Consider the following 14,143-nt stretch of genomic DNA (forward strand, 5'->3'; position numbering starts at 1 on the left):
TGACAGTCGCATTTAAAAACGTTTATTCACCCTTCAGTGACTCCTTGCAGCAGCACGGATGTTGTTTCTTTCCCCCGTCTTCCCGAAGGACTTTTCCTGATGCCAGACATGACGTGTGCGGTTCGTTCCTTATTTTTGCTCCCCAAAACTTGCACATTTCCCAAGTGGAGCATTTAGGGGAGCAGTGTCCTTTGTGCTGAGTTAGTTGTGCGTGCAAACCTGGGAAATCGGATTGCTTTCACGTTGTAGCATGTGAGCTGTGGACTGTGAGTGTTGGATTTGAGGGGGTGTTGGTGAGTGCCCAAATCGTTCCTGGAGTTTTGTGTCATGGCTTGGGCTGTGTGCAGAGATTTCACTTACGGGATTTAGCAGTTCTAGGATCATGCAGACCTACCTAAAGTTAAGACCAGACTGCTTGTCTGTGTTTTTACAAGTTCACTTACAAGAACAAGGTTTTATAAAACTTATTTTTGCTCAGCTTCTTCAGAGTTGTCTAAACTTGTGTTTGAGTTACATCTATTAAAATAGGTTGTCAAATACTTCTCTTTAATACTATGTCAGCTGAATTCAGATATGGGAGGGGGGTATGATTAAGCTCACATGTGTAGACATGTTTTAGCAAGCACTAGCAAAGCAAGTGGTAAACTGGGGCACCCACAGGTGTTTTTCAGAAGGTACAAATTTCTCTTTCTTCTGGTGTACTGCTCTGGCATGACAGAGGATTAAAGCCAAGGGATTAACTCAAGGAGTAAATTGTTAGTGTCCCACAGTGTGATGACTGTGTTAGCTAGTACATCCTGGGTTACCTATGTGACAGGGCATTATGAAAGATGGAAGACTTTGTGATTCTTGCCCTCCAGCCAGGTATAAAGTCTGCATTGTTCTATTTCCTAGCTGGGAGAACGGATCAATCCATAAGGCCCTTGGTACAGCCTGCAAGAGGCAAAAAGTCCCTATCACTTAAGATGTATATTTCTGTATTCAAGAAGGGACAAAGTATCATTAAATAGTGATTCTGGTTTTAGAGCAAAAGAAGCTGAAGAATCTGCCTTTCTAAAAGATACACTAATACACCATGTGGTCATTGTTTTGTTTTCTTTTTATTTTGCTTAGAACTTGTTCCTGAAGTAACCTTTGTGTCTAGAAAGGGCACTGTGGGGGGCTAGTGTTAGTGCTCAAATTCGTTTCTGTCAGGCTTCCTAGAAGTGACTGGCACTGTTGTTATGCCCAGTTCCCACGCTGAATTCCCTGTAAAAATGAATGTTGGTGATAGCAGTATGGCTCCTCTATCTTCTATAGTACAATTTCTTTGTTACAATGTCACTGAGTATCCCTAGCAATCTCCACTGTGTCCCATGCTACTTTTCATCTATATTTCAGAATATATATATATATTCATCAATATTTCATAAAGCACTTTTTTAGCTGTGCTGTTACCATTCACATTTTATTCAAGGAGATAAAAGCAGAGAAGAGAGCAATTTGCTCAGAGATACCAATCTTCAAACAGTATGAAGTTGATCATCTAAGCAAGTTCCTCTCTAGTTCTCTGGATCTGAAATAATGTATTTTCTTTTTGCAAGCCACAGGTCTTTCATTTTGTTTCAGGTGCTGTCCATTCACTACAGTGGTCCACTGGAAACTGGATCTGATCATGGTTGAAGAAAAATGTCATGCATTTGTGTTCCAGTGGGAAAATTCTCTTTAGCTTCAATTGCAAACTGAGTCCTTATGAGCTTTGAGAGTTATACCAAATAGTTTTCCTTTGGTAAAAGCTGTGTTAAGAGTTACTTGGGCTCCTGAGTGGTTTTGGAATCTATCCCTGCTCACACCAAGTCTGTAGCAATTGGGTGGCAAGGCTCCTTTTGTTCTCAGTGGGATTGCACTACAATCCATAGGGGTAATATTAAGGTGCCAGATCTTGGGAGCCATAGGTCCCGTGCTGGCTGAGGGTGTATTTATCCCAGCTGAATTCTGTGACATCTGGCATAACACAAGGAGCTTTATGGAGGCAGGGAGGACTGATTTAGTGGATACACTCTGGGTCTTGGGACAGTTCATCAGGAAGGAACTCTAAGTAGTGTTGAGAATTTATTAATGTAGAAGACAGTCAGGGTATTTCAGGTAGGGAGAAGGCAGGAAGCCAGCCAGAAGCATCTGGTAAATCTGTAAATGCAGTGAACAATTTTTTTTTTTAGAATTGGATCCATACTGACACATATCTGTGAAGAATTCTGTCTGTAATTTCAAGTGGGAGAAACCCCAGAAAACTCCAGCCATACACACCACAAAGTACCCCCCTATGGCTTGGGGATTGCCTCTCTTTGCTGGTGCCCTGCCAGTCTGGAGTTGGATGCATTCAGTCTTAGTTAGCTAACACTGGGATTGAAGGATTGGTTGTGTGAAAATACCAGGCTTTGATCCTGTGACCCTGTAGTGGGCTGAATGACAGCTCCTGTCTCTAAAATCAGCCTGGCTGAACCAAAACGACTTTAAGTCTGATCTGCTTTGCTTCCCAATAGAAGGATCTGTAGGAGGAAATCTGGAAGAAGACAACAAACCTCCTTATGCAGTGCATGTTACTGCAATGACTTTATTGGGGCATGATTTTTCCTTTTCATTCTGCCAGGCAAAGTCTGTGAGGATTTAATCCTGCAGGCAACAACCATCAGATGGAAAAGATCATCTTCTGGTGAAGTTATTGGTATAATATATGGGCTGCCAATTAGAAGAAAAGAAACTTTCTGTTTTCTTGCAGTTTTCCTCTGCCTGACTTTGACTGCAGTCCTTCATGTTAACTCCATAGGATAAGCAAGATCAGGGCAGTGCCACTAAACCTTAGATTCCCCAAAAAGCTGGCATAATGAAAGGGAAAAGCAGCATGTGTGTGGGGGAAGAGCAGCCATCATCCTCCTTAGGATTGGCTGACCGTGCCAGAGCTACATTAGGACTTCCTTGTCTCTGGGGATGCTTAAATGAGGAAATCTCTTGAAGCTGGGAGAGCAGGACATTTGCTGGCTGCAGAGGCGGCTGCCTAGAGTCTGCAATCTTGCTCTGTCTCAGTCTTGTGCTTTATGAGTTGTGCAGGCCTGAGCTTGTTCGGAGGCATAGTGGAAGACTAAAATATCATAACGAAGCAGCAAAAATTCTTTTGTATGCAACCAAGTCGCTCTCTGCATGAGGTAAGGCAGTATACATTGGAGTTGGCTCAGCCACCTCTCCCATGGCATGCAGTAAGATCAAGTCACTTGTGATAGCCAAGTTCTCAGTTTTGCCTTTAAACAATGTAAAAATCTCTTGAGCTTTTAAGCCAGACATAGTGGATTGTTGAGTAGTTCTCACTTGCTTTGGTTGCTTCATTTGCTTAGGTTGTCCCAGTGCACAAAGAACTTGTTTCTGTTCCATCCCAAACTGTGGAGGACAGGCCCTGTTAGGGATTTGATTGCTTGACCATCAAGTCTTGTAGTGACATACTTGTGCTTGAGAATGTAAATAACTCCCTTTCCTCCTGCCTTGCTGTTAACATCCAGCTGTTGTTTGTAATCATATTGAATTGCACTTGATGAGAAGAAAGGATGACTGACCTCTAGTGTTTCCTAATTATAACAATGCCTGGTAGCATCATTATGATTGTTTATAAATGCAACAAATATAAACCCCTTTAAAGTAAGGAGTTATACTTAGCATAAATATCTGCAGCTGGCAATGCTTGACAAGACAAATCTGAACTGCCGAGATATCTGTGGTATAATTTACCAAATATGAAATGATTTCTTGGTTATTTTTGACTGTGAAATAGGCAGAAGTGTTTTCTTATTTTTCCTATTTGGGATGCTTGCTAAAAGTTGTTTGGATTTTGAGGAAAAATGAGCTTTACAGACTTGGGAAAATGTTTCCTTTTTCTACAGCACAGATCACGCCAACAGTAATGTATTGGTAAAGTCTTGGCTGTTTTTCTTGGATTGTAACTGTTATGTTGGGGAGTTTGGCTTAGCTACATTTTCTTCATCTTCCCCCTGAATTTCTGTATAGTCCCTCTTTGTCTCTTTGGGCCCACAACAATATTGCCTTTCACATCAATTTTACTTTGTCTCCTGTGCTCCCAAGAGCATCTGTGTCACCAGCAACTTTGGTAGAGACATCAGTAAAATGTGCCCAGTCTCTCACTTGTAATCCATTTTGCAGCTGCCTCTCTTTCAACTTGGTAAGCCTTGCTCCAGAGGTGAATGTCACTGTTAGGGAAGAGCACAACCTCTGATTAGGTGGGAATTTGCTACCCTGTCAAATATCCTTCCTGATTTTGTTTTTTAGGTCTGTGTACCCCTTCTCAGCTTGCCATTGAAAAAGCAGTGGGTGTGGGAAGTGTCAGGAGGGAAATAGGTTGATCCTTCCTGATTTGCCAAAAGCTTTCAGAACAAAAGCATTTCAGGAGCTGCTATTTAAGGTCACTTTCTGTAATTTTAAGACAACTGGAGGGGAATTGCTGATCTCCACGTGTGCTGGTTTTTTCACAATATGCTGTATTTAATGCAAACAAATACCATTTGGTAAACACATTATTTGCCCCCCCCGCCCCCCACCAATGATTTCCTTGCCAATGATTTGAATGAATTTAGCATTCAGGAATTACAAGTACTAGTGAGAGCAAATATTTTTTGCCTTAGGGCATCATTGCAGCCCTGTGCTTTTTTTTTTTCTGCCTCATGTAGTCCCAGCCTAAGATCATTAGGATGGAGCTGGACCTGAGGGAACATCTGCAGCTTCTCTCTCCATGCTCTCTGAGTGCACTGCCATTCTGGGTGCTGGTTTTGCACAGTGCATGGGGAGGGGACGAGTGGCTAAACAACATTGTTGTGGTTGGAAAATCAGACTGCTGGCAAACAGTGAACGTGTTCTATTGCCTACCTTAACTATATCTGAAAAGTTGGTATTGGGTGACTTTTAAACCACTGCTGAACTCTGTTTCGTCTAGGTAAGAATATCTTCCTACTGCAGTGAGACTTCTGTTCATTGTAAGATGTGGAACCTGATGCAGCTCAGCTGAGAGGAATTGCTGTCTGAACAAAAGTATCAGCTTTGTTCTTTGATAGCATTGATTCTGTGTGTGCATTTAAAAGTGGTTATCTGTCTTCCTCCTTTTCTGTCTGACTTGCCTCGCTTATAACTTGACCACATTATCTACATGACACCTCTCATAATCTCCAACTGCTTGTAAGCAATATTTTTTTTATTGTTTTCAAAATGTAACCTGCGGGTATTTTGCCTTGCATCTTTCTTTGTTGTGGTTTTATTGCAGCGGTGCTATGGTTTGCTTACAACCAGGTATAAATGCTTGGAATGTTCCAAGGCAAATTTTTATTCTGTTTCAGACATACCTATGTTATTTGAACCAGGTTTTATTTGTTTGTACTTTGTCTGATATTTTTCTGCCAGCTCTGACTTCTGTCAGGAAAAAATAAATATTCAGGAAAACCAATTCTCCTTCCTTTAGTCATAAAGTTAGAAAAAAATTCTTTATGAAACACAAGGCAAAGCTAACGGGTAATGATTATTTGACATAAAACATGTACAGTTAACAGGAAGAAAAAGCCATGGCAGCTTGTCATTTGCAGTCTATTTATGCATGTAACTAAATCTGATTTATTTGGGGCTTGAGCCAAGGAAGTAAACCGTAAGATTCCCACTGACCTAGGATTTTTATTTGTGTGTTCCGTGATTGAGAATTTCATTACTTTTGTCTGGGCTTGCAGGCTAAATTCAATGTTGTAAACTGTGAATTTGTATGAGGTATAGTAGAACTGAGTCTTCTAATCTCAAATGTAGAAGTGAATTGACTCCTGTGAGCTATTAACAGCTCAAGAGTTGTATATCCCTGGTCCTGTCTATCATTTGCACTTTTTAAAATGTTGTATCATGGCTGGGATTGTGTGCCCTGCTTTGCTCCTTGTGCTGGAGAGTACCAGGATGTTCAGAGTGGGTCTTCTTGCTCAGAGCATCCCTGGAGCTTTTCAGGGAGATCTGAAGTGGTTGAATGCAGTGTGAGCATGGCTTCTGAATTTCACTTTGTCCCCTGTTGTTGGTGAGGGACTGAGCAAGAGCTATAGTATGGCACCAGGTGGATAGGATCTGTGAATGAGATGGATGACTGTAGGATCAAAGGGCACTGTTTTCTTTGAGGCATGATTTCATAGAAGTCTGTCATATTGCTGCAGACTTTATCTGTAGGACAAAAACTAGCTATGAAATTAATGAGTTTGGTCATGAAATCTTTTGGATTCAAATAGTTTAGATCCTGTACTCGGATGCTGGGCTAGGATTAAACCCATTTTGCAGCCATTTCTCTGCATCTTCCCCTCCCCATTCCAGCCCTTGTCTTGTCCATTAGTGTTACAAGTACTCTGAAGCAAGGACTGTCTCAGAATGGCTGTCTCTGCCCATGTTTCTAATTGCTTCTGGAGCAGATGATGGAAACTAGTCCTTCCTTGCCTGGATGAATCACCCAGTCAAGGTCCCTGCCCTGCATACAAGATGCATTGTTTGGGAGAGGAGGATTCTTGTCACTTTGAATGCTCTGGTGGCTCAGAAGGGAGCAGAGGGGTGGATGAACACTTGGGCATGCCTGTCTGAAACCACAACAAACTCAGTGCCCCAGGGTTTGCTTTTATTGCAGAGCCATTATTAGCCATGTGCAAGAATTCTGTTGTACAATGTGGTGTGACCACAAAGAGCCCTCCAAATAACAACAGTGTCACATTTGTGAGCCATGGACCATGTCCAGGGCCACCATTAGCTCAGGGGGTAGAGACTTAGAGGACCTACAAACTTAAGAGGTCTTGTATTCCCCTAACACTATATTCAGACTAAACCCAGCATCAGTAATAATGTTTGTTACCTGCTCCTGGATGTCTGGAATTGCTGCCTTCAGCTAATCTGTAATGGAGGCAAATGGGCATGGGAGGTGTGTGTGTGGAACAGCACAAGGGATAGCTCTGTGCTTTCAAGGGGTTTCACTCTGTCACTTTCAGCAGGCATGAAAGGCTCTGGGTCCTGCTGCCTTCTCTGTGTACATATGGTAATAAAAATATTTACCCTTTGGGTAGTGTTTGGGTTTTAACTTTCACTGCAAATCCAGGTGACTGCTGTATATTGCACTGGGTGGATCCATATGGTGGATCCTGACAGTGAATTCAGCAGTGGCTGTGGAACACATGTGCTCTAGGACAGGCACAACTGGCCCTACTGCTGTTTGCCTGCTGAAGAGGCTGGGCTGAGAGTGGCACCCTAAGCTTATGCCAGGGTTGTGCTGCTTCATTTCTCCAGGCTTCAGCTTCCCCTGCTGCTGGGAGTCTGTTAGGAAAGAAGACAAAGTTTCCAACCTATCTTGCTCTTTGTCTTCACAAACATCAGTGAAATACTTCAGATTGGGTAGTCACAATTCTAACGTGCTCAGGGTTTTTATGCTGACACAGAGCTCTGCTAAACCAGAAGGAATCACTCCAAAGTTGGCAGGAATGGAATCAAGCCTTGGAATCACATCACTTCCTTCCACCCCCAGAAATACTCACTGACCTCCTCTTTTCCCCTCCCATCCAGCAGTAGCAATATAAAACTAAGGAAAACAGCAGCAGCAGGAGCTGCAGCAGCAGCTGCTCCTCCGAGCCCAGTCCTGATGTGGCCCGGAGGACATTTTTTCCTGTGTTGTGGTTTGCTGACTTTTCTCTTTGTCTCGTGTGTAATGGGAACTGAGCTCATGGAGCAGGGAGCATGCTCAAGGCAAATGGCTTCTGTGGGGCTTTTTCTTCACTTGTGCTGAATTCTGGTCCCAGTTGCATAGGTATAGACCTGGGGAAATTTTGCTGCTTCTCTGGTCCCACTCCAGGTTGACCCCAGTGAAAGCAGCAGCAGAAACGGGCTCTGAGATGCTTTCTGGAACATTCCAGCCACCCACAGAAGCTGTTTATTGCTGTGTGCTTGCCTTCACCATGAGAATTATGTCACTTCTGAGGGCTAAAGCCCCACCATCGTGCTTGACTCCAAAAGGTGCACAAGCTGCAGGTCAGCTGTGGGTCAGTATCCACAGAGCTCCTGTGATGCCCCAGTGCTTTGCAGAGAGCATTAGAGGCTAATTGCTCTATTGCTCTTCATTAGCCTTCATGAGGAAGCATGAGGGCTTCCTCAGCAGGGAAAGTGCAGGGAGGAAGGCCAGGGCGTGGCAGGGTGGTGGCTGCCTTTGCTTGATGGGAGGGGCTGAACCAGGTAGCTGATGGCTGAAAGCAGGAAACCTCAGAGGTGTGAGCCTGCAAGATGCATCTGGCTGCAACACAGGCTTTCTTTTTTTGCAGACAGCCGCAGTGCTGTCGTAGTGGCCCAACTGGTACAAACCTCCACAACAGGATCCATAAGATTCCTTGTCTGTGTCACTTCCCCACAGCTTGTCCCATGCTGGTGAGCATGTGTCACACCCCAGTGCTTTTTGTGCACAGTTCTGGTCTTTGATGGGCTTTATTTCTTCTCCTGGTCTGGTCCAGCCACGAAGGGCAACACGTTAGTTTATGCTGATAATAGCAGTGATTCTGCAGTGTGGAAGATAAGGTTCCAAAGGCAGTGAAATGGCTCAGGATTTTCAATAGTGTGGGGCAGTTCTGTTTGTCAGTGTGGAACTCATATTTGATGACATTTGACAACTTAGTGTCTAAGTTAGCAAACATTTTATTGTCGTAATTTTTTGTTTAATCTGCCTTTAAAACAGCCATTGCTGGTGGTACAAGGTCAGGCTCTGGGGCAACAGACAAAACTATCAGTCCAAACCCACGAAGCCTCCAAAATATATATGTGTATGTATACACACACATGTATACATGTATACACACACACATGAAATGGCAAATAAAAGTCCTTTACAAATAGCTTTACAAACATGGATATTTAGAGGGAAGCTTGGGGTGAGAGGGAGGGGAAATGAGGTCCTTCTCTAACCCACTGGTGTTAATGAGGGCTTTGACATGACTGGCATTGATGACATTTTGGGAGTTTTTGCAGTGGGAGGTGACACCTGGGCTTGGAGGAGTGTGGAAAAGTGATTAAATGCTGACCACTTCACTGGTACTCCCTCTATGGGATTTTGAAACTAACATTTTTTTGCTAGTATTTTTGTCTGGCCTTGACTTTTCCCTGTTGATAAATTGGGACACTTCTGACACTTCCCAGCCAGTAAGCAACATGTGGGTGCAGAATTCCTCTTAGGGGTGAAGGACACCCACTGCTGTGCTGAAGTAACTCTTCTCTGCAGGGTTGTAACTCTGTGATGTAGGGATGGGCACCTACTGTTTTATTACAGTCAATTCTCTTGTTGGCTGTTCCCTTTCCAAGAAGAAGAGAAAAAAAAAGAAAAAACCCAAAAGAGATGGGAGGAAAAAGAAGTAATTCGGACAGTCCTAAGCAGGTACTGGAAGTGTTGGTTTGTTGCAGTTTGAAAGAAAATTTGCTGCTACTTTTTTGTGGATTGCATCAGTGCCTCTGCAGCTGGCAGTAGTAATTTGATAGTTCATATAAAATAGGTCAGTCTTTTCCAAGTAAGAAACTATGGTTATTCTGTGAGGGGAATTGACTTCATTGAAAATTTCAGGAGTTGAATTGAAGTCAGATGGCAAGCTCAGAATGAAATTGAAAGTGTCAGCTTCGGTGAGGGGGGAAAGAATTTTAAAGAAGTTTGGGAGCTGTAGATGCATCTTGGATAGATTCAAGGAAATCTTTGACTTCATCATGTTTAGAGATTTAGTGTGGGACTTCAGTAAAAATCCTGGGGAGCTATAGGTATTGATGAGGTTAATTTGGTAATAGTGCCAGCACCTTCCATTGGTGCTGTTCATAAATGATAAACATGTTGTTGTGTAGCACATAAAAACTGGGGACTACAGAAGATCCAGAGCTGTGGTTTGAGAAGTCTCCTGTGTTTCATTACCCTCCCTTGCTGCCTGGAAATTTCTTCATTCTTTGATAACCAGTTTGTTCTGTGAATGAATCACCAGTTCTCCAGAAGAGCAGTATGAAAGCACAGGGTTACAGAAGCCAATTTATTCTAGCCTGTGTACCTCAGGAGGCTCCTTTGGTCCTTGTGCCTTTATCTTTGCCCTTCTCCACTCCAGCAGCAGTGCTGCAGGGCAGGCAGTGCCATCCTGCATTGCATACGTGGGCTTCTGTGCCTGACATACGAGGGCAGGAGTGACTGGCATAAGATCACTTGGAAAGCCCATAGTAGAACTGAGAATTGTAAAGGGTGATTTTTTTTTCTCATGTTTACACAGAAAAATGCCTAACAGCAATTAGAGGAATGCTACTGCTTTATAGTAGTTGAATTTCAGAACATTTTTTTGTTCTGCATCAAAGCCCCTGTGATTTTTGTGTGTGCTATTGTTTAATTTATCTTTCTTTTTATCTGCCTGAGACACCTGAGAGATGAGTTCAGCAAGCAAGGAAAGCAAATGGGTCATTCTTTCATAAACACCTCAGGGAGGGCTTTAAAAACCATTGCCTATCATGCTTTGTAGCCATTCTAATGTTTTGAAAGTGTATAGTATAGATCAACGTCAATCTAGAATTTATTGTGGGCTTGCTGTGTGCAAGGCTCTGTTTGAGCTCTCAGTCCCATCAGACTGTGGGGGTCTCTGCTTGGATTTGGCAGAAAAAAACCAGGGAGTGCCAGTAATGTAGTTTTATATAATGGAAGTGGCAGCATGGACATGTAAGTCTTCTGCACGTAACTAAGTTATCCAAGTTTTCACAAGGAATCCATAAGGGAGCCAGGGCTTGACTGCCCAGAGCATTACTCCAGCAAATTAGGCAAGAGTACTGCTTTATTTTTTGAAACAAACAGTAATTCATGGAAACATTCTTCCGTGCATTCTGGGAGAACAGAAGATCAGTCAAGACATTGTGTGGTGCAAGGGCAGAGCTGTGCTCTAGGAAAGCAAATAATCTGATAGCAGATAATTTAAGGAAGTCAAATGAAATTAATTAAACTTGAAGAAAATATTTATATTTTATGCTATGAAAGGAACAAAAACAAATGGAAGGATTACTGAGTTTCTTTGAAAATCTTTTGGTAAACCATTTCAGACCTCTTACTGCTTGTCTTAGAGTCAGTGGGTTTTGTCATGGTTCTTATTACAGCTTTCAACACAGCTCTATGTAATTTGTGTCCCTAACCACCTCTGGAGCAGGCCAGGCTTAAAATTCAAAGTGGAACAAGGAATTTCACTGCAAAAAAAAAGCTCTAATGTAATCAGTTATGTTTTGTATGCAGATCTGGAAGCGTCAAAAATCATTGGACTGAGATTTACTCCTTTGTGGAAAGCCTAGCTGAGAAATTCATAAGGTAAAGTTTTTTTTAAATTATGCTTTAATTTCCTGTACATGATTTATTTTTTATTTAGTGCTTATTAGCAAATGAATTTCTGCTGAAGTGACAAGTGTGACGTGGATCTGGCTTGTTCCTCTCTTTCAGTCCAATGTTGCGGATGTCTTTCATTGTTTTCTCCTCACGAGGCACTACGATCATGAAACTAACAGAGAACAGGCAAGTACCTCCCACAGCACTCCTCCAGAAATTCCCTCTATCCCTTCTCTCATGCAGCACTTGGCCCCACACCCAGAGTTTGGAGGTCTGTCTTGGTCCTTGTGTGGCACCAGCTGAAATCCTCTCCTCCATTCCCAGCTGGAGGAAGGTTTAGAGGCCTTTGGGTGTCCCACTTCAATTTTCTTTTCAGCTTTGTAAGAGGAAGGCAGCGCTGGGCTGTTTGCTCTTTGCTGTGGTGTTTCAGGGAGAAATTGCATTTCCAGTTGAGGATCCAGGTACATACTTGCTATCCCCAGCTACCCACATAAGGACAGTTTTTGTGGAAGAGATCTCAGACGCTGACCTGATGAGCGGAGGAGCGTATGAGAGATCCCCAGTGCCCTTGGAAGGGACTCAAAGCCCTGACCTTTACACCAGCAGCTGGTTGTCCCCAGTGCTGGAGCAGGACCCCACCAGGCTATGGCACCTCTCTCCTGGGCTGCCTGCAAACAGCACCCATGCCAGTCTTTGTAAGAAAAAATGTGGAGCAAGATTCTGGTTGCCAGATTCACAAACAAATTTTCTTTCTTTAAAAAACAAATGAATAAAAACTCCCAAACCACCACTGAAAACAGCCTCAAGACAAAAACCCCCTCCCCCTAGAAAGTTTGTTGGTGTTTTTTTTTCTCTACATATGCAAATCCCTGTCATTGGGGTGGTTCCAAGTATTTTCTCCCATTTCAGCTTAAAGCCTTCACTTTGGCTGCTGCTGTCTGTGTGAGAGGGCCTCAGTAGTACAGGTCACCCTATAAATAATGGGGACTCTGGAGCAGGAAGAACAGCTACTCCCTCAACTTTGTACTCCAGGGACTCATCCTAAGCCAAATACCCTGCAGGGTTCTTGCATTTCTGCTGGCTCCCCTGAGTTTTGTTTCAGGTCTCCATCATGTATCTTGGTGGCAGAGCTCAAACTTGTTTACTTTTCTCTGGGTGAATTTGCTCTTTGCAAGGTAGAAAGTAGAGAGGAACCCTCTGTCAATTTGTTGAACATGGTATTAGGGTGTTCTCTGTCCTAAAATCCTGTTCTCTGTACAGATCACAGTGTGCCTTTTCAGCTCATTTTATACTTCGAAAGAGTAAAAATGTGCTTTTTGCACTAAGGACATCCCCAATCCAAGCTCCTGATTTTTACCTTCATCCCATATAGCCTCCTGTATTCCTTGTAATTTTCGTTGTGCCACCTAAAATACCCAGTTGCAAAATGGAGTTTAGAAAGGTTCTCACTATTGTCTTAAAGGCTGCCCCAGGGCATCTGGTGCTGATGTTTGAACTGCCTGTGTCTTATCTGTTGAATATTTGTGCCTTGTGTTCCATTAATATAATGAAAACCCTTGTCAAGGGTCAGGGTCTTTTGGTGGTCAGTGATCAATTAAATTATTAATGTCCCTGAACAATCTTCTTGGTTAATAGGTATTTGGGGAGTAAGAATATGCAACAGGGTTGTGACATGCAAATGCTTCTGTGTCCAGGAGTAATCTATGCCCAAGGAAGGTTGATGAGTCCTTGGTCTAGGATAGGAAATTCTCCTCATTCCCGTCCTCTTCTCCTATCTTTTGGCCTCTGTCTTTAAAATGGAAAAATCCCAATTCAGACTGTCCTGATGACTGATTCAATACAAAGTTTTAATTTGTCCCAATTTTGTGACAGGGTCATGAGCTTTTAAACTCTGTTTTGTTCTGCGGTTTGTTAAAGTTTAATATCTGGCATTGGCTTTGATTCAATCTTATCCTGGCTGAGAATATACAAGAATGAGGGAGCAGGGACAGAATTCCATCTCTAAAATATGTTACCATAACGCTGTACCCTGTGTCTGGTTTTGTGCCCCCATGGGTGTTTGGGTGATAAATTGTGGACTTCGAAAAAAAATTTTGGTTCAGCCAGTGTTCCAGCTGATGTGTATGCACTCTGCAGTTGATTGACAGGCTGCATAATCTAGCTGTGGTGCAGGAATATCTCAACAAAAGAAAAAAAAAAAACAAACTTCTAATAAAATGTTCTCCTGGGATTTTTATTTTTTTGATGTTTATTTGTGTTTGGTTTTTTTCAATCCAAAGGGAAGCCATAAGACGAGGGCTCAACATTCTTAAGGAAGAATTGCCTGGAGGAGACACGTTCATGCATGAAGGATTTAAAAGGGTACACATCACAGCACCTACTTTCTTTGTTTTACACCTAGAAACTTTGCTTGCTTCCTGCTGGTATTCTTACAGCTAACCATGTTCTACACTTCATTGCAGGCAAATGAGCAAATTTACCATGAGACCTATGGAGGTATGTGCTGTGCAGTGTCTGTGTTGATTTCTGCATTGACGAGACAGGGATTTGGGTTCTTTTTGTGACCTGCAGTAAACCCGCTGACAGAAGTACTGGAGAAGGAGGGGTGTTATGCAACACCACATTCCGTTTTGACTGCAGCCCTACTCCTAAACGGGTGATTCATGGTTTATTGAGATCAGAGAAGACCAGTATGATCCCAGATCTGACCACTGCAGAATGCAGACCAAACATAGCAGCTGGAGCTGCCCATCT

General features: G+C 42.8%; 1 protein-coding gene across 1 annotated transcript in view; it reads left to right on the plus strand.

Annotated features, from left to right (window-relative positions):
- ANTXRL (ANTXR like) overlaps window positions 1–14,143 on the plus strand; it is a 56,451-nt gene that overhangs the window by 685 nt on the left and 41,623 nt on the right. The window contains exons 2-5 of the mRNA XM_041461419.1: window positions 11,303–11,374; window positions 11,504–11,575; window positions 13,669–13,750; window positions 13,852–13,885. Coding sequence (XP_041317353.1) covers window positions 11,303–11,374; window positions 11,504–11,575; window positions 13,669–13,750; window positions 13,852–13,885 — 260 coding nt within the window. The remainder of the gene's footprint in view (window positions 1–11,302; window positions 11,375–11,503; window positions 11,576–13,668; window positions 13,751–13,851; window positions 13,886–14,143) is intronic.

The sequence above is a fragment of the Pyrgilauda ruficollis genome, unplaced genomic scaffold (assembly GCF_017590135.1).
Source record: "Pyrgilauda ruficollis isolate IOZ18807 unplaced genomic scaffold, ASM1759013v1 scaffold15, whole genome shotgun sequence".
NCBI classification, from domain to species: domain Eukaryota; kingdom Metazoa; phylum Chordata; class Aves; order Passeriformes; family Passeridae; genus Pyrgilauda; species Pyrgilauda ruficollis.